The 20,282-nt window shown below is 40.4% G+C and overlaps 1 protein-coding gene and 1 long non-coding RNA gene across 2 annotated transcripts; both read left to right on the forward strand.

Moving 5' to 3' along the window:
- The first annotated feature begins 2,792 nt into the window (after window positions 1–2,792).
- LOC309495314 lies at window positions 2,793–3,783 on the forward strand. The gene is made up of 2 exons (XR_014204614.1): window positions 2,793–3,046; window positions 3,128–3,783. It is a non-coding gene; the product is annotated as an uncharacterized lncRNA (long non-coding RNA).
- A 2,266-nt stretch (window positions 3,784–6,049) lies between these two features.
- On the forward strand, window positions 6,050–12,714 carry LOC309494783 (uncharacterized protein; the record flags this gene model as incomplete). Its single annotated transcript, XM_082164189.1, has 5 exons — window positions 6,050–6,112; window positions 7,495–7,573; window positions 9,767–9,808; window positions 10,066–10,440; window positions 11,662–12,714. 5 exons carry the CDS (start codon window positions 6,050–6,052, stop codon window positions 12,066–12,068), a joined length of 966 nt encoding a protein of 321 aa, XP_082020315.1. The 3' UTR covers window positions 12,069–12,714.
- Between the last annotated feature and the right edge of the window lie 7,568 nt (window positions 12,715–20,282).

Below are 20,282 nucleotides of genomic sequence, written 5' to 3' on the forward strand. Positions count from 1 at the left end.
ATTTAAATGTGCACCTTATGGAGCTTTGATTTCAAAAAAGGTACTCCTGCTGTTATTCAGTATTTATGTTTACATTTTATTGTTATTTGAACAGCTGAGCTGAGCACCTGCGAACCAGGTGAAGAAACCTTTTTATTATTTATTCATTTGATTTTGCAACTGTTCACTGAAATGGCCGGTTTCAATAAAACTACTTGTGACATGTCATATTTGGCTTTGACTTTGACTGAACATTTGCTCTCACTTTGCGGAAAAAATATCGGGATATATATCGTATATCGATATTCAGCCTAAATATATCGGGATATGACTTTTGGTCCATATCGCCCAGCCCTAATTGCAAGTAACGATAGTGTGTGGGAGTTCCTAATCTGCTGAAACGACCTACCTATTTGGTCTTGTTATCTTACGCACCTATCACCTGCAGGTGTGCGATGGAGTTTGTTCACTAATAAGACCATATTAACATTATAAAAAGGTAATATACTATAAATGATCTAAATGAGTTCTAATCTAAATGAATATTACCTTAGTATAGTAGGTTACAAGGTGGCTAAAGGCACACCCTAAGAAACATTTGCTTTTCACTACTCCCATAGTGTATGATTGCAGAAAAGTATTGAAAATTGATGAGCAACAGATTTTGTGTGAAAATAAATTATAAAGGTGGTTTGTTAGTTTAAAAATCGTATTAATGTATGAGGTGGCAAGGAGGTACACATTGGGTAAAACCATAGACTGTAAAAAAATATCGACGTACTGTCCGTGACGTTACCTGTAGGTTTCTGAAGAGCATTTTTGAAGCCTAAAGTGGGCGGAGCCGGTGTTCTGACGGAACACCATACCCATCAGAATGGGATACCTTCGGTTAATGCGCATGCGCAGGAGTGAAATTTGTGGAATTGCGCATGCGCTAAATTTAAACCAGGGGCTATCAAAAGAGCATACCTCTTTATAAACTGTATTTTTTATTAAACCAGGGGCTATCAAAACAGCATACCCCTTTATAAACTGTATTTTTTATTAAACCAGGGGCTATCAAAAGAGCATACCCCTTTATAAACTATTTTTTATTAAACCAGGGGCTATCAAAAGAGCATACCCCTTTATAAACTATTTTTTATTAAACCAGGGGCTATCAAAACAGCATACCACCCCTTTATAAACTGTATTTTTTATTAAACCAGGGGCTATCAAAACAGCATACCCCTTTATAAACACTGGTATGCTATAAAACTCAACTTCCGGTATGCTATTCTGACAAAGTATGCTACATCGACAGAACACCGGCCGTCGCCATCTTGGCCTTACGTCACTCCCGGATAACAGAAAATAGGCAAACAGGCGGGGCGTGAGTGGAGCTAAGAAGCCTGGCCATAGATATGAGCCTGGCTATCTGAAATCACCTAGCTCGACGTGATCGAGTTAGCTGATGATGTAAAGCCAATTAAAAGTTCCTATTTTTGCCCTTCGAAATATTATAATAGTTAAAAGACATGGCTACAAGTGAGACTGTGTATTACTTCGAGAGTGTTTGTGCGTGACAGTGATTTATGTGCATAACGTTACATCAGCGCGGCATCGCTCAAGTTCGTAGAGAGCTTATTCAGTCCATTTTAAATTCTGATTTTGGCCGCCTCTCAAATTGGTTAAACCGTTAAACCATAGATATATTGCCTTTGAAGTGCAAGTAAATGCGCTAGAAAATCCGCGCTCATTCATGTGCATTTAATGCACGGACGGAGAAAGCGCCGACGCCTGCATGATTTCATCTGACAGTACATAAGCATATTATAATCCATCTGTTCCATGATAGCAGAACGAACGAGCCTTTATTGACGTTTTAAATTTGAAAACCCCAAAAAGCAAAGAAATTGTCAGACATCCATCCATGTTCACAGAGGAAAACAACTGAAATACAGCGCTGGTTGTTCTCTCAAACGATAACGACGGCATCCAAAGACGTGGGCTTTGTACCCAAGTATTACATTTTATGAAATAATCCCGAAAAAAAGCACAAACACTGCAGAGAAGGCAAGTTCAGCAGCTAACATTTGCTGAGGTGAAGTGACGGCTAGTAACAGCAGACAAACGGCTAGCATTGACATCAGCGGCAATCCATCTGTCACTCAAGTGGCCACACCCTTAAATTTAAATATTAATCAACTAAACGGACGAGTCCCTTTCTTTGCAGGGACACTGCCTTCACCCAGGGCCGGATTAACAATTTCCTGTGCCCTGGACAACAAGACTCAAGGCCCCGCCGTAGTTAGGGGGGTTTGGGGGCATGCTCCCCGGAGAAAATTTGGATTTCTCTGACCTACATATGTGCAATTTAGGACTTTTGAAGGCCAAAAAATTATAAGAAATAGACTATCTTTAAAACCTTGCCATTAGATTATTTGTCAACCTGCTCTCTCCCCTCATCTTCATATTTCTTTTTCTCTCAGTCTTCTTATCCTGGCCTATTTCTTCCCCTCCTAAAGCTGAACTGTCTGTGTCAGTGACTAAAGTAAACATAGGCTAACAGATATTTATACGTTTTATGAATCATTTTCTTAGACAAGTTAATTCACTCAAGGCTACCAGGAAAGCTGTAGCCTAAGTCAGTATTGCCATTAGGAACCTTCTACAAGCTTTGGAATTTGAAAACGTCTGTTTTTAAATGTTAAAAGTAATTTTAAATAATACAAATTATAGACTACGTTTACCGCATTTGGTGGAATTGGCAGACGTTCCCTTAAGCATTGTGGCTACCTGTGAATGTATTTTTTCAGGATCATTCCTGTGCCGATGACTTGTTGATCTGAGAACGCTCGACGTGAGTGCATGGTTAAGTTTATTAATGATTTATGTAAAGGGTGGTGCTAAAGACCTAGAATGTGTATTTTTAGGATCATTGGTGTCTATACTCGGCTGAGTTACGAGTGCCAGCATTGACGGACGTTTGTAAGGAATAGACTGCGTTACAACTCACTCTTGCCTCTCATTGAGACTCTTATGTCTCAGCCAACCAAGTGAACTATAGTGTATTGAGTAGGCCTACGTGAGTATTTTACACGTTTGTTTTAAGGTAGAATATGTTGATTTTTATGTGTAATAAAATGTGAATTGGTTTTAATTACAGGTTTCAAAACCTTCTTTGGGCGGTGGTCATCGTTTCTTTTCCCACTGAAATTTTGATTTATTTTGTTTTCTTTCGTTAATTGGATAATCATGTCATCGTTGTAGCGTTTTTATGGTATTCATTTTTTTGAAATCTTTCTGTCTTATTTACTGGTGTACCACTGTATGGGAGGTTTTACTGGTTTGTGTGTTTGATATATGGTTTGATTGGTTTTGATTTTTATTGGGTTTTGATTTTTGTTTCCTCCCATGTGGTGTGTTTCCAGTTTGTGATTTCAGTTTGATTTGTTTATTTTGAGTGCCATATCTCTCATTGTCTTCTGTTATATAATTTAATTTGCATTATAATTTTCCAGCTTAATTAATTCAAAGGTTAGATTCATCATTTGTTTTCTTTAATTTATCATTTTTCTTAAGTAATTTAATTCTGATTGTTTGGTGCATTGTTTTCATTTATTTAGTTTTCTTTGTTTGATGTTTTCTTAAATTGAGTGGGGTTGTTGTGGTATCTGTTTTTGGTTCTTTTGAGGTTTTGGTTTGTTTTATTCTCGTAAGTTTGTGAAACATTTTCTGAACAACAGTGCTACCAATCAGGTTATTTCAACCACCATATCTGTGAAGGATTGTATCTGTCATTTTAATAAAGTATCAACTTTTTGCACTCTGACTTCTGGTTCATTCATTTGAACTGCCTGTGTTAAAGTCATCATTGTTAGGGTCCCCCATCCCATAAGTGGGGGTGGCGTAGTCGATTTGGTTGAAATTTCTAACAGCTATTTGGTCAAGGTCACACTTGGCGTAGTCGGCAGGATTATATATTAAAGAAGCCTGAGTGCAAATGGTTGTGTTGTTTTAAAGTGTGTATTTTGTGGGGTGGGGAAAGAAACGGTGGTTGCAAAAGCAGTGATCCTCATCCATCGTCAGTTGTTTTCTGGGTTGCTTTTGCGTGTATGTTACAGATCACTATGGAGGAACAACTTAAAGTCTTGACTGAATTGGTACAACAATTGCAGACAGATAACCAGCAACTTCGACAAGAACTCGTAAGGAGGCCCGTGGAGGTTGTTGATGAGGCTCAATCTGCTAGTCTTAGACGTGATGTTGGTGCCCGTCCATCTGCTAACATTCCGGTATCTGAACGTTATGTTTGTGTTCCACGTGAAAGAAAGTGTCCCAGGTTTTCTGGGAGGAGGTCTATTGATTTATTGACGGTGGAAGATTGGGTTGAAGAAGTACGTCGGTCTTTGATAGTTCGTCCAGTCCCTGTGGCCGAGAAAGCTTTGTTCGTCTATGATCTTTTAGATGGAGAAGCTAAGGCTGAAGTAAAGTTTCACCCTTCTAGTGATAGGGATGATCCTGAAAAAATCTTTACAATCTTGCTTGATATGTATGGTTGTTCTCAGTCTTTGGTTGGTTTGCAGAAGCAGTTTTTTCAACGCCGCCAGCTGGAGGGAGAGTCGCTCCAGGAATACTCGCACGCTCTCATGGCTCTAATGGAGGCAATGAAACGTAAGAACTTGACAGGTATTTGTAACCCAGACCACACATTACGTGATCAGTTTATTGAACATATGCGTGATAATACCCTTCGTAGGGAGCTGAAACGACAGGTGCGGTTAAATGCTGAGATGTCATTTCTGGAGGTTCGTGCTGAGGCTATACGGTGGGCAGACGAGGGAGACACCCCTAGTGTAAGATCTCGAGCTCATTCTTGCGCTGCAGACGTTCAGGTGGTGGAGACGTATAGGTCAAATCGATTTTCCTCCGAATCCACTAATGAATTGGGCGAGCTTAAAGATTGTCTCCGTAAACAACAGGCGCAGCTGGATGCTATTTTGAAGCACTTGAGTATAAATCCATCAAATCCTGTAGGGGGTGCTGTTGGCTCCCGGCTGGGTTCTGCCCGTTTCCAAGCCGATGGTAAGCCGATCTGCATGCGTTGCAATAAAGCTGGTCATATTGCAAGGTTTTGCAGATCTGACTTAGCAGGCATGCACGTGAGTGTGAGAGAGGGGATAGGAATTGGCCAGGGACAGTCATCTCAGGTGCGAGATCAAACGGTTGTACAGGAAACCCCAGTGCAGCCGGGAAACTAGCACCCTCTGGTGTTGGGAGCTTGGCACCAGAGGGGGGTCCTTTTGGCTCTAAAGGGGTATTTGAGGAAGATGTGGTCCAACTTATTGGGCAGTGCCCTATAGTGGAAGTTTGTTTTGGGGGTGTGAAAACTCCCTGCTTACTGGACACTGGATCTCTGGTGTCAATGGTCACAGAGAGCTTCTTTGAGTCTGCATTTCCACTGCATATCAGGGAATGTTTGAAACCTTGTAGCTGGTTACGGTTGAAGGCTGCTAATGGGCTGGACATTCCCTATTGCGGCTACTTGGAGCTGGAAGTCGAGGTTTTGGGTAAAATTCTACCTAAAATGGGGATACTAATTATGAGAGATCCACTAGATCCTCTTATACGGCAACAAAAGCTTGCAGTCCCAGGTCTCTTGGGCATGAATGTTTTGAACTGTTGCTATCAAGAGCTTTTCTGTCAATATGAAGAGCGTTTATTTTCCTCCCTCACGGTTAAGCAAGCAGGGAAGGAGTGGAAGCAGGCCCTTTTGGAGTGCCAAAGTTTAGCTCTGACTGCTGAGTCTGGGTTCTTGGGGAAGGCAGTTGTAAGGGCAGGACCGGCTATACGAGTGCCAGCGGGTTCCCTTCAATGGGTTCCTATAAATGGTTGTCAAGGTATGGCACGTGTTATTACTTCTGTATTCTTGGAGCCCCCAATAGGTGAGGAAGGGGCACTACCTGCGAATATCCTTATCTCAAAGAGTTTATTACCAGTAGAGCAGGGTGTAGTTCATGTTCCTGTAGTAAATTTGGGAGAGAAGGACCAATGGCTTAGGCCAAAAACTCTTTTAGGCCAGCTGTATATGGTCAATCTGCAGTCAGTTCTGGAACCGGAGTTGGAGGAGAGTGTGAATAGTCAGGACATGGTGAGTTGTAATCAGGTCATGGAGGCAGGTAGCGGGTTATCCTTGGATTTTAATGAGGCGTCATGGCCTTCGTTATCCACTGCTCAGTCTCAGCAGGCTAAATGCCTTTTGACCCGTTTTAGTTCCGTGTTTAGTAAAAAAGAGGGTGACTTGGGGTGTACTCACCTAGTTCAACATGAGATTCCAGTGCTAGACAATGCTCCTGTTCGGCAGCGGTATCGTCGGTTGCCTCCCTCTCAGTATGAGCAAGTTAAAACTCATATTAGTGAGCTGCTTGAACAGGGTGTAGTTCGGCCTAGTTGTAGCCCCTACTCATCACCTATTGTGATTGTGCAAAAAAAAGATGGGAGTATCCGTCTTTGTGTTGATTACCGCCAACTCAATGCAAAAACACGGAAAGATGCTTACCCACTTCCAAGGATTGAGGAATCGCTTGATGCGCTAACAGGTTCTAAGTGGTTTTCTACTCTTGACTTGGCGAGTGGGTACAACCAAGTTCCAGTGATTGAACGGGATAAGGAGAAGACCGCTTTCTGCACTCCATTTGGGCTTTTTGAATACAATCGAATGCCTTTTGGTTTGTGCAATGCACCCAGTACTTTCCAGAGGCTTATGGAGAGGATTTTTGGTGATCAACGGTTCCAGTCACTTTTGCTATATTTGGATGACATCGTCATCTTTTCTGGTTCCTTTGAACAACATCTTCAGCGGTTGGAGATGGTTTTGGGACGTCTTCAACAAAATAATCTAAAATTGAAGTTCCAGAAATGCCATTTTTTCCAAAAAAGGGTTAGGTACCTTGGCCACATAATTTCCTCCCAGGGAGTGTCTACTGACCCAGAGAAGATCAGCGCTGTAGCCAACTGGAAGCGGCCCAGTAATCTTTTGGAGTTACGCTCCTTTTTGGGTTTTGCATCATACTACAGAAGGTTTGTAGAGGGTTTTGCTCAATTAGCAGCACCTCTACACCGATTAGTAGGGGAGCTCCAAGGTAAGGGAAAGAAGCGGGGTTCAGGTACTAATACTCTGCTGGAAGGACGGTGGACCGAAGTTGTGGAGAATGCCTTTGTGGCTTTGAAGAAGTCGCTGGTAGAGGCCCCAGTTTTAGGCTATGCTGATTTCACTAAGCCATTTGTGTTAGAGATAGACGCTAGCCAGGTCGGCCTTGGTGCCGTATTGTCTCAAGAACAGGAGGGGCAGCGGAGGCCTATCGCTTACGCCAGTCGGGGTCTGCGCCCTGCAGAAAGAAATATGTTAAACTACAGTTCAATGAAATTGGAGCTCTTGGCCCTTAAGTGGGCCGTCTCCGAGAAGTTTCGGGAATACTTGCTGGGTGTCAAGTTCGTGGTGTTTACAGATAACAATCCTTGAGTTATCTGCAGACTGCCAAGTTGGCTGCCGTAGAGCAGCGGTGGGCCTCACAGTTGGCGTTGTTTGATTTTGAGCTGAAATATCGTCCTGGTACAGCCAATCGCAATGCGGATGCACTCTCCCGCCTGCCTGTGAATCCAGCTTCTGAAAGGGTCAGGGAAATTGCTTCTGGTATAACCGTACCCCACGAGCTTTCATTAGTTCAGTGTTTAAGCTCTGCTTTGGACTGTACTTTAGCCTCAGAAATAGCAGTTCTGCCCTCTCGTGAGAAGGCAGATATGCAAGCTCTTCAGGCGGCAGACATGCATATTTCTGCATTTTTGAAATATTGGCGAAGAGGAGTGGTCCCTACTCGTTATGAAAGAGCTAGGGAGTCTAGGGAAGTAATGGAGCTTGTTCGCCAGTGGAAACGTGTTCGACAGGTAGATGGAGTTTTGTATAGGGAAGTTTTTTTGGCTCCAGGAAAGGTTAGAGTGCTTCAGGTGTTGTTGCCTGGGGTTTTACGGAAGGAAGTGTTGGAGGGCCTTCATGACCATCACGGGCATCAAGGTATAGAGAGGACAACCACTCTGGTGAGAGAGAGATGTTTCTGGCCCAATCTGCGTCACGATGTTGAGCAATGGTGTATCAAATGTGAGCGCTGTGTGGTCGCTAAGGCTTTACGCCCTAAAGTTCGGACAACTATGGGACATTTGATGGCTTCAAAGCCTTTGGAAATTCTCGCGATTGACTTTACACTCTTGGAGCGGGCAAGTAATGGATGTGAGAATGTGCTCGTAGTTACTGACGTGTTTTCTAAGTTTACCCAAGCTTATCCAACTCGAGACCAAAAGGCAAGTACTGTGGTCCGTATCCTGACTGAGAGGTGGTTCTATGTTTATGGGGTGCCAAAACGCATTCATTCAGATCAGGGGCGGAATTTTGAGGGAGAATTGCTTAAGCGACTGTGTCATCTATACGGGGTCCACAAGAGTAGGACTACAGCATATCATCCTGAGGGAAATGGGCAGTGCGAAAGGTTTAATCGCACTTTGCATGATCTATTGCGCACTTTGCCCATTGAAAAGAAAAGGGTATGGCCTCAGTCTTTACCACAGTTACTTTTTGCCTACAATACCTGCGCCCATCAATCCACCGGCTACTCTCCCTACGAGCTTATGTTTGGCCAGAAGCCAAAGCTTCCCGTGGATGCCCTTTTAGGGATAGAGGACGGGAGTACACCAGTGACTGTCCAAGACTGGGTGGCGAGTCATCGGGACCATTTGGCCTCTGTGTACGTTAAGGCTAGGCAGCAGCTGGGGGTGGCAGCAGCCCAGCGAGCACGTCACCATCCAGAATCTGTGCCTCTTTTGCCAGTTGGTACTCGGGTTCTTTGTAAGAATCATTTCCCAGGCCGGCATAAGATTCAGGATGTGTGGGGCGCGAAGGTGTATGAGGTAGTAGAGTGTTTGGATGGGGTGGGCACTGTGTATAAGGTGAGACCGCAAGACACACACACACACACACACACACAACGTTCTCTCACACACAACAAGCCTTTCAGAAGCGTGTCGGGCTTTAAACGTCACTATATAGTCATCATCAGCATGCAAATACTCCATCTTTTGTATTTATGTCCGGATAGTTTTATTTGTTTTGATGACATTTTCGCATGTACATCGGGGTGTTTTGCAAGTAATATCGCGATTAAATGATTATAATACCATCGCTATGACCCGGGCTACAGGACGCAGGATTTGATGATCAGCTGACTGGAGGTCATGTGATTCCTCCCGAACGCTGCGATTGGTTGCGTAGTAGATTAGTTGATGCCGACTTCAGATGTGCGTGCGATGATGATTCGAATTTTAGTTGCTATTAGCGACGCGTGATATGATATTAATTCTGACTTCAAAATCAAAAATATACACTCAAACATCGCTGTCTGTTGCTTGAGAGACGAGGCGAATTCAGATTGACTTTTGCCGAGTATTTTCTGTGCAGATCTTGCGATTTTGAAGCTATTCGGAGAATTCCTGAGAGAAAACCTATTATATTCTAGGAGCAGATCGGAGGATATATATTTTCCTTTTTTTCATATTCATATTATTTCTGAGGACGCTTTTATCTAATTGTTATTATTTGGGAGTTAAACTAGGAGTTTGTAGTTTTATTTAATTTTGTGTTTAATTTGATTATTTTTGTTTTATTTATTTATTATTTGACTTTTTTTGGTAGTATTTCAGAGGAGGGTTGTATCGTATTATTGTTTTTGTATTGTATTTTGTATTGTTTCTATTGCAGGTTGGAGGAGGACGTTGATGGCTCACATGGGTGAAAGAGGAGGTGAGTGCTCTAGTTTTTCATTTGTTTATGGTTTGTTATGGTATGATGATGGACTAAATTAATGTGCAGAAACTTGTGCGAGGTAACGTTAACCCATTTGATCCGCCAATTTTCCCAGCTAAGTGATCACATGTATTGGATTCCTTGCATGTGAAATAAACCTTTCAATTTGAGTAACAATTTGTAATTGACCACTGACATTGATCATTGATTATTATCAAAACACAACTAACTATGTGATGTCTGAAATATTGCAGCCTCAGGCCGCTCCAGATCCGGAGGAGCTGCTTCCACTCAGACAGATGATCTGGAGGTTTTGAGTCTCAGTTCTGGTGATTTTGCTCCTCTGCCTTCTGAGTTTTCTGTCTCTGTGTTCACAGGTCAGGCTTACGGGAAGAGGCAGAGCGGCAGCCAGCAGAGCCCAGATGATGGATGTCCGTCCAGGCGGTCGTGTGGAGAGTTGAGCCTCAGCAGCAGAGGGATGTACAGCGTCGAGTGGAGCTCCGACAGCGACCAAGAGATGATGTGCCCTCCGCTGCCAGGTCAAGTTCCTGTGGAGCCAACAGTGACCTCGACTCGCCTAACAGCTCAGGGTGCCGTGGAGGCTTCTCCTGCGAACAAGAACTCAACAGGTGAGATTGAAATAAGGCTGGGGGGTGTAAAGTGTACGGATACAGATTTCGTGCATAAGACTGCTTCAAGCTTTTAACAGGTTAAGGTCTAGTCATATTTACCGTTGCTCAGCAAAATTTAGCTGAAATTTTCTTTCTGAAATTATTTCCAAAATATTTTAGTCGGACGTTTGTCTAACATATTTTTCAGAACATTGACAGAACATTCAAAAGTAACCATCCCATAATGTTTGCAAAATTATAAAACAGAATGTTCCCTGAACATTTGTATAACCGAGAAAAAACATGTTTAAAACATTGAAAAAAACTGGATGTCAATGCTTAATATTGTGAAATAAGACTTTGGGACATTTATGCAGGCATTAAGCAGAAGCAGGGCCGTCGTATAATATATTTGCATTACTTGATTTGTAACATTACAGATAATAATTGAACAGTAAATATAAGTGTCATTGTGTCACTGTTTAATTTGAGGTCAGAGATGTTTCTAATAGATGTCTTTTCAATTGTGTGATTTCAGAAAAACCTACAGAACGTCGGAAGAGGAAAGGAATTGGTTCTTTCCTCATGAGCGTGTGGAAGGCTATGAAACAACACTTCGGCTGCTGTTGTCACAGTAGTGCTGTGGATGTTGTGGAGCCTTTCGTCCCTCCAGCAGATCTGGACCCAGAGCCTGAGCCAGATCACCCAGCCGTCGAGTTGCTGACCTTGGTGGAGTTCTTTAGCTCAGACTCAGAGTCACTCAACATGGGGGATCTTTCGGACAGGGAATAAATCATGAACAATTTGGGACCCTAAAGGTAAGCCAAAGGGTCTCTTGGGTGATCATTTGAAAATAAATGTATCATCTTTTACTGGACTCTAATTTAGATGTTCTTTGTTTCTTTCTGAGTCACAGCGCGCGTGTCGGGCTTTAACCGTCACTATAGTCATCATCAGCATGCAAATACTCCATCTTTTGTATTTATGTCCGGATAGTTTTATTTGTTTTGAATGATGACATTTTCGCATGTACATCGGGGTGTTTTGCAAGAACAAGTAGATTAATTGATGCCGACTTCAGATGTGCGTGCGATGATGATTCGAATTTTAGTTGATATAGCGACGCGATTATGAATTCGATTATGAGTAACTATTGTAACAATTTGTAATTGACCACTGACATTGATCATTGATTATTATCAAAACATAACTAACTATGTGATGTCTGAAATATTCCAGCCTCAGGCCGCTCCAGATCCAGAGGAGCTGCTTCCACTCAGACGGATGGTCTGGAGGTTTGGAGTCTCAGTTCTGATGATTTAGCTCCTCTGTCTTCTGAGTTTTCTTTCTCTGTGTTCACAGGTCAGGCTTACGGGAAGAGGAAGAGGCAGATCGGCAGCCAGCAGAGCCCAGATGATGGATGTCCGTCCAGGCGGTCGTGTGGAGAGTTGAGCCTCAGCAGCAGAGGGATGTACAGCGTCGAGTGGAGCTCCGACAGCGACCAAGAGATGATGTGCCCTCCGCTGCCAGGTCAAGTTCCTTACTTTATCCACTACAGTAAATTACCTGGGTGTTATACTAGACCGCAACTTGTCTTTCGAAAATCATATTTCATATGTTACAAGAACAGCCTTTTTCCACCTTAGAAACATTGCTAAGCTACGTAACATGCTATCTGTTTCTGATGCAGAAAAGTTAGTTCATGCATTCATGACCTCGAGACTAGATTACTGTAATGCTTTATTAACAGTTAGTCCAAAATGCTGCTGCTAGAGTTCTTACTAGGTCAAGAAAATATGATCATATAACACCAATTCTATCATCTCTACACTGGTTACCTATTAAGTTCTGTATCAATTACAAAGTATTACTACTGACCTATAAAGCCCTTAATAGTTTAGCTCCTGGGTATTTAACGGAACTTCTATCGCCCTACAATCCATCGCGCTGTTTAAGATCACTAAATTCGAGGCTTCTGGTCATTCCTAGGATATCTAAGACCACTAAAGGAGGGAGGGCGTTTTCACATTTAGCTCCTAAACTCTGGAATGGCCTTCCTGATATTGTTCGAGGCTCAGACTCGCTGTCCCAGTTTAAAACTAGATTAAAGACGCATCTCTTTAGCTAAGCATTCACATAATACTTACCTTTTATACTACAGTTGAATCAGATCGAATGCATTAATATTATGAACAGCAGCCATGCTAATTATTTCCCATCTACTTTTCTGTTGTTATCTCGGGACGCTAGTCCCGAGGTAAATAGAGTTCGTCAGCTCCAGTTTGTATCCAGCCTCTCATGGAAACTTCAGATGCCCCAATGCCCGTGAAGAGACGACGCGACGCCCGAGAAAGAGACGACGCGACGCCTGTGAAGAGACGACTCGACGCCTGTGAAGAGACGACTCGACGCTGGCGATATGTTATGCCCTAAATGAATACATGATTAACTAACTGGATTTTTCGATGTACATTTCTGAAATGCACTTTCTGTAAAGCTGCTTTGAAACAATATGTATTGTGAAAAGCACTATACAAATTAATTTGAATTGAATTGAAATCATTTGAAAATAAATTCATCATCTTTTACTGGACTCTAATTTAGATGTTCTTTGTTTATCTGAGTCATGGCTTCATGTATACTCCCCGTCAGCAGCATTAGAAGTGCCTGCTTTTAAACTGCATAAGAAAAATAGAGTTGGCTCTAAGGGGGGTGGAGTTATGATGAAAACTGGTATCCAGTGTAATGAAATCGCTTGGTCAAATTGTATGGATTTGGAATGTATTGGCCTGAATCTTATTCTATCACCACAAATGTCCTTTGTATTAATTGTAATTTATAGTCCTCCCTCTTCAAATAGTAGTTTTTATGAAAATTTTAAACAATTACTAAAACAGTGTGATTGATTAATGAAACATGATTCTTATGGCATCCCAAAACATAAACTAGATGACTTCAGAAGTGAAGACTAAGACAGACTAATATTCTCCAAAGTATTAGAGCACACTAAAGATTTTAGTTGCAAATTTAGTCATAAAAATAAAAAACATACTGTCCCCTGGATAAATAGATATTTTAAAACTGATGAAAGAACGGATCTTGCTTTAAAAACTAATAAATCAAAGTTAAGTCATGATAGCCAACATTTTATGTTAAGGAACAAGGTGGTAAAGACATTCAGAAATGCTAAGGCATAGGGATAATTGAACCGGCAAGAGTTCATTCCAAAATAATCTGGAACTAGTTGAATAAATGAAAAGGAGATTAAAAAGAAAGATAGTTCTGTCTGTAGTTCACATCTTTCACATGGATACATATGTTTTTTTTTTAAGTTTTAAGTTATTTTACTTACTAAGCACTGTCAACATTAGTATCTTAATATTCAGATTTTAGTCATTCTTCTTTGTAATAATTGCTCTTAGTTATTTGCTTTCTCCTGTCGCTATTTTTCTTACCTCTTATGTAGCACTATATATGTTTAGACTGATTTTCGCATGGAATCATGTACTTGTTTTTTTTGTTTTTTTTTAGAATGTGATTTTTTTCTCTCTCTCTTTTGTGTGTGTGTGTATTAATATAAGATCCTTTGTTTATTAATGTGCACTGTCCCTATGAACAAATAAACATGAGAGATGCTGCTTTACAGCATGCTTTACTATATCTATACATCTACATATTTTGCTGTGTAAAATCATACTACTATACAAACATTGCTTTTAAAACAAAGCAAATATGGCTGTGATGACTTCTTTCCTGTCTTGCAGTCTCTCATGTTTATTTGTTCATAGGGACAGTGCACATTAATAAACAAAGGATCTTATATTAATACACACACACACAAAAGAGAGAGAGAAAAAAATCACATTCTAAAAAAAAACAAAAAAAACAAGTACATGATTCCATGCGAAAATCAGTCTAAACATATATAGTGCTACATAAGAGGTAAGAAAAATAGCGACAGGAGAAAGCAAATAACTAAGAGCAATTATTACAAAGAAGAATGACTAAAATCTGAATATTAAGATACTAATGTTGACAGTGCTTAGTAAGTAAAATAACTTAAAACTTAAAAAAACAACATATGTATCCATGTGAAAGATGTGAACTACAGACAGAACTATCTTTCTTTTTAATCTCCTTTTCATTTATTCAACTAGTTCCAGATTATTTTGGAATGAACTCTTGCCGGTTCAATTATCCCTATGCCTTAGCATTTCTGAATGTCTTTACCACCTTGTTCCTTAACATAAAATGTTGGCTATCATGACTTAACTTTGATTTATTAGTTTTTAAAGCAAGATCCGTTCTTTCATCAGTTTTAAAATATCTATTTATCCAGGGGACAGTATGTTTTTTATTTTTATGACTAAATTTGCAACTAAAATCTTTAGTGTGCTCTAATACTTTGGAGAATATTAGTCTGTCTTAGTCTTCACTTCTGAAGTCATCTAGTTTATGTTTTGGGATGCCATAAGAATCATATTTCATTAATCAATCACACTGTTTTAGTAATTGTTTAAAATTTTCATAAAAACTACTATTTGAAGAGGGAGGACTATAAATTACAATTAATACAAAGGACATTTGTGGTGATAGAATAAGATTCAGGCCAATACATTCCAAATCCATACAATTTGACCAAGCGATTTCATTACACTGGATACCAGTTTTCATCATAACTCCACCCCCCTTAGAACCAACTCTATTTTTCTTATGCAGTTTAAAAGCAGGCACTTCTAATGCTGCTGACGGGGAGTATACATGAAGCCATGACTCAGATAAACAAAGAACATCTAAATTAGAGTCCAGTAAAAGATGATGAATTTATTTTCAAATGATTTCAATTCAATTCAAATTAATTTGTATAGTGCTTTTCACAATACATATTGTTTCAAAGCAGCTTTACAGAAAGTGCATTTCAGAAATGTACATCGAAAAATCCAGTTAGTTAATCATGTATTCATTTAGGGCATAACATATCGCCAGCGTCGAGTCGTCTCTTCACAGGCGTCGAGTCGTCTCTTCACAGGCGTCGCGTCGTCTCTTTCTCGGGCGTCGCGTCGTCTCTTCACGGGCGTTGGGGCATCTGAAGTTTCCATGAGAGGCTGGATACAAACTGGAGCTGACGAACTCTATTTACCTCGGGACTAGCGTCCCGAGATAACAACAGAAAAGTAGATGGGAAATAATTAGCATGGCTGCTGTTCATAATATTAATGCATTCGATCTGATTCAACTGTAGTATAAAAGGTAAGTATTATGTGAATGCTTAGCTAAAGAGATGCGTCTTTAATCTAGTTTTAAACTGGGACAGCGAGTCTGAGCCTCGAACAATATCAGGAAGGCCATTCCAGAGTTTAGGAGCTAAATGTGAAAACGCCCTCCCTCCTTTAGTGGTCTTAGATATCCTAGGAATGACCAGAAGCCTCGAATTTAGTGATCTTAAACAGCGCGATGGATTGTAGGGCGATAGAAGTTCCGTTAAATACCCAGGAGCTAAACTATCAGGGCTTTATAGGTCAGTAGTAATACTTTGTAATTGATACAGAACTTAATAGGTAACCAGGTAACAAGCAGCTCTGTAAAGCAGCTCTGCAGAAAACAGTGCTGTCATCATTCAGCTCGATAAAAATCTTGACAAACATTATAAGTGGATCTTAGTTGGATTATAAAAAGTGTGACATGATCCCTTTAAATAAATTCTTTCAAAGAATAGAAAAATTTGGTTCATGACAGCCCTCTCCATGGTTGTTAAAAAAAAAAAAAAAACCCAGTCAGTTATTATGCTAGATTATGCTAGTGCTGCCCTTCAACACCGGGAGGGGGCATACTGTCACAGTTATGCTCTGCTTGAGTTTGGTTTATCTCATTGCTGTTTTCCTTCCTGCCTGAGTTCGTTATTAGTTTCTATGGTTAGTATTTGATTAGTCATTCTGTTCATTCTGTTCTGTGTCCTAATTAGTTCCCTTTGTTTGTTCCTTGTATTTAAGGCCTTGTGTTTCATTTGTGAATTGTCCGGTCTCGTTAACACTACGGTTGTGTTTCCTTGCCTGCCTTTGTGTTAAGTTACCTGTGGATACCATTAAAGGCTGCTTTGAATCTGATTCTTCATCGTTGTGTGTCTTCCTGCAACCTATCATGACAATAACTAAACAAACCAATGATCAAACCAATACTTGAAGACACCAATAGCCTACTTAAGAAACCAATATACTTGAACAAAACAATGTGAATGTATACTTGGAAAAGAAAAATATATATATACTCGAACAAACCAATAAATACTTGAGCAAACCGATGTGTCTAAACGAATATTTAGTAGAACAAACAAATATATACTTGAACAAACCAATATGTACTTGAGGAAACCATTGCGTAGCCTACTCGAGGAAACTAATGTAGCCTATACTTGAACAAACTGTTGTATAAATGAACAGACCCATGTGTAGGCTTCTTGAACAAACTGATGTATCTAAACAGGGTTTCTGCACACTTTGTAAAGTCAGATTTAAGGCTTTTTAAGACCTTTTTAAGACACGAAGAAATCAAAATTAATACCGTGCATTAGGGGTGTGCAATATTGACAAAATATGTCTCGATATTTTCAACGTTTTGTTGATAATCATTAGATAATATTTTACTGATTGTGTTTTTGTGCTGGGTGCAATGGCTGGTTCTAGGCCTGTTGTTGACAGCTGACTGAAGAAGATATTCATATTTTTTATATTCTATGCAGTGGTCAGTTCACAACACTGACAGAAATTATTATTTTTTATTAAGGGGTAATATTTGCCATCTTAAATTTATTTCCAGGGGCATTTTCACCTATATATGGACATTTGTAGATGTATGCATCACCTTTTATGTCAAATTCTAACATTCAAATTAAATTTGATTAGAATAATAACATAATACCACTGTTAACAGTCAAATTAAATCATTAAATCAAAATCCATCTTTGCAGTGCAGAGGTGACACAGAAGCGGCATCAGATCTGGCATTAATATATTTACACTGCATTTACAATTGCATAAATAAAGCTATGAGATTGTTGTTGTTGTTTTTTATTCAATATTTAAATATGAACTAATTTCTCATTTTAACGTTCTAATTAAAGGGTACTTTGAATGTGAAACTAAAACTGCCAGTAGGTGGCGGCAAGTCACTGTCTTAATAAGTGAGCTGAGGCCGAGGGAGTCATTAATTCAAACGATTTGTTCAAACGATTCATTCAGGAAAGAAGTGATTGTTCATTGATCATTAAATTGATTCGTTCAATAACTCACAATGTTCATTTATTGTTAATTTAACTGTTATATAAAATAAATATCACATTTGCAGTTGTGCACGGAAAACGGCACTCTTGCTGATGTGATATTGTAGGCAGCGCCGTCGCAGGTGGGGTGCGAGGCCCTGTGCAAACTTGAAATGCGAGGCCCTGCTCTTTGATGTGGATGCTCAATTGCGCATGAATAACAGTCACACGGACGTAGCTGTTCTAGTTCTATTGCACGCATAATCTCGCTGCAATACGTTTTTATCAAGTAGAATAATACAGCATAATCATGCACATAGTCTCAGCTATGACTTTTTGCTATTTATTTCAGACGGAAAAAAATCAACTGTGCAACGAATCCTGTACATAAAGTCAGCTCGAGAATTTGTCCGAATACATAAATAGATCCGCCTACTTAACTAACGTATATCTTAATGGTCCAGTGGTAGAACTTTCGCCAAGCGTGTCAGAGGTTCTGGGTTTGAATCCGCACTATATATATATATATATATATATATATAGTTAAGTATATATATATATGTTTTTTTTCTTTTTTCGTATAACGTTTTTTTTTTATTATTTTCTTTATCAAAACCGATTATGTTCATCAGTGGTTGTATATCAAGCAGGGACACATTTGTGTGCATTATGTTAGAGTATCCGCAACGGATTAAAGCGCGCGTCCAAAGGAAGACAGTGCGGCATGTGCGCGAGCCACACGAGAAAACACTGTATCCGCGCCACTGATCGCAGCTGCAAGGAGCACTTTGATCACTTGATAAAAAACACGTATCAGCGCTAGATCGTCTCTTATTTAAAAAAAACGAACGAAATGAATGCTCTGACAGTTAACTGGAGATGTTTTATTTATTTGTAGAATTGTTATTCGTGCAGCGAGATGTTTTAAAAAGTGGTAAAAAACCCACAAAAAAAACAGCAGGATTGCGAGGCCCCCTAGTGGCGCGAGGCCCTGTGCGGTTGCACAGTTCGCACAGTCTATGCGACGGCTCATTCAGGACGTTATCGGAACGTTTAGGGGACCATGTTTTATTTGGAAATGTGATGTTCCCAGAACGTCCCCACTGGTGTCAAGGACCTGTAGGGACCTATTTAGGGAACCAAACTAGAATGTTACTGCAAAAAACACTTGTTTGGTGGTACCCCACTCGTGATTTTTTAAAGCTGTTATGTGTCTTGAAAAAGGCTTGCTAACAAGTGCTAAATGGAACTACAGAGGCAGTCGAGCAGATTAAACGTCATCACAGCGAACAGGTAGCCTATGCCCAGTCCGCTTTTACATTCTCGTTATGCTTATAATTGTGCTCTTATAAACTATTAAAACTTAAACTTTATGGGAAAATGTTTTTTTTTAGACAAAAACTAAAAGAGTTGTGTGAAGCTTAGTGGTGGTGACATTGAAGTCGTGAGACCGTGGTGTAGTTCGTTATAGCATTTAGTATTTTACTCCAGGCTGCTGCATTTAGGCTTCAAAATACATGCAAGTTGCATTCATCTCTATGGTTCTGCACCACTCTATTCCACCACATTTCTTTTCACTGACACGCGCCCAACTCGTAAACATCGAGGCTTAAAAACATCCCGAGCTTCCCACTCGTATTTACGATCTTTTCGAAATGACTTGAACATACCACGCTTTAGAAGGTGGCCTTCTGAAGATATGCTGACCCAATATACCTGGAGGCACACACACACACACACACACACCAATCTTTTCAGAAGCGTGTCGGGCTTTAAACGTCACTATATAGTCATCATCAGCATGCAAATACTCCATCTTTTGTATTTATGTCCGGATAGTTTTATTTGTTTTGATGACATTTTCGCATGTACATCGGGGTGTTTTGCAAGTAATATCACGATTAAATGATTTTCACGAGTTCACACTAACAAATAAGTCAGATAGAATAAATGCGTATTTGGCGTGCTGTCCGAGGAGAGAGCTCCGGGCTCGGTATTTCGGCCCGAACCCAGAGTACTCCCCCCGTATTCCTGGCTGTGAAAGAACAAGCCAAGAGTGAGGAGTTGGGGTGGTGGAGGGATGCTGAAAACTGTCAAGGAATGTTAGGTGAGTTGACAGAGTGAATATATATATGCTTCCTCTCATGCTGATAGGGTAGACATGGTAATTGTTTGATGACGAGTTGATTGATTGATTATTTGAACGTGCTCCTCCCGAACTTTGTTTATAAAACATCATATAATACCATCGCAATGCACTGACTGGTGAAATTTCGCGGGGGTCGCTGCAGTGCTGGTGATGGGTGAAACCATTGTGAGGGGGAGGGGATTCTAAATCGGCGATTTCTATTTGAGAGGAGTTTGGTGCGGGTCTCCTTGGCCTTCAACGTGTAGGCTATGAACATAAAATATACTTTAAAAATATTATCTGATTTATAAATGGGGTGGCAACAGGGGTGGCAAGACTGTATCCCAGGGGTGGCAGCTGCCACCCCGTAGATCCGCCTCTGTTGATATTACTCTGAGAGAGTGTGTGACAGTGATTTATGTGCATACATGTCAGTCACTCTTTTTTTACAGTCTATGGTCCGTCAGCGCGGCATCG

Source organism: Leuciscus leuciscus (genome assembly GCF_965113295.1).
Source record: "Leuciscus leuciscus genome assembly, chromosome: 3".
Classification (NCBI taxonomy): domain Eukaryota; kingdom Metazoa; phylum Chordata; class Actinopteri; order Cypriniformes; family Leuciscidae; genus Leuciscus; species Leuciscus leuciscus.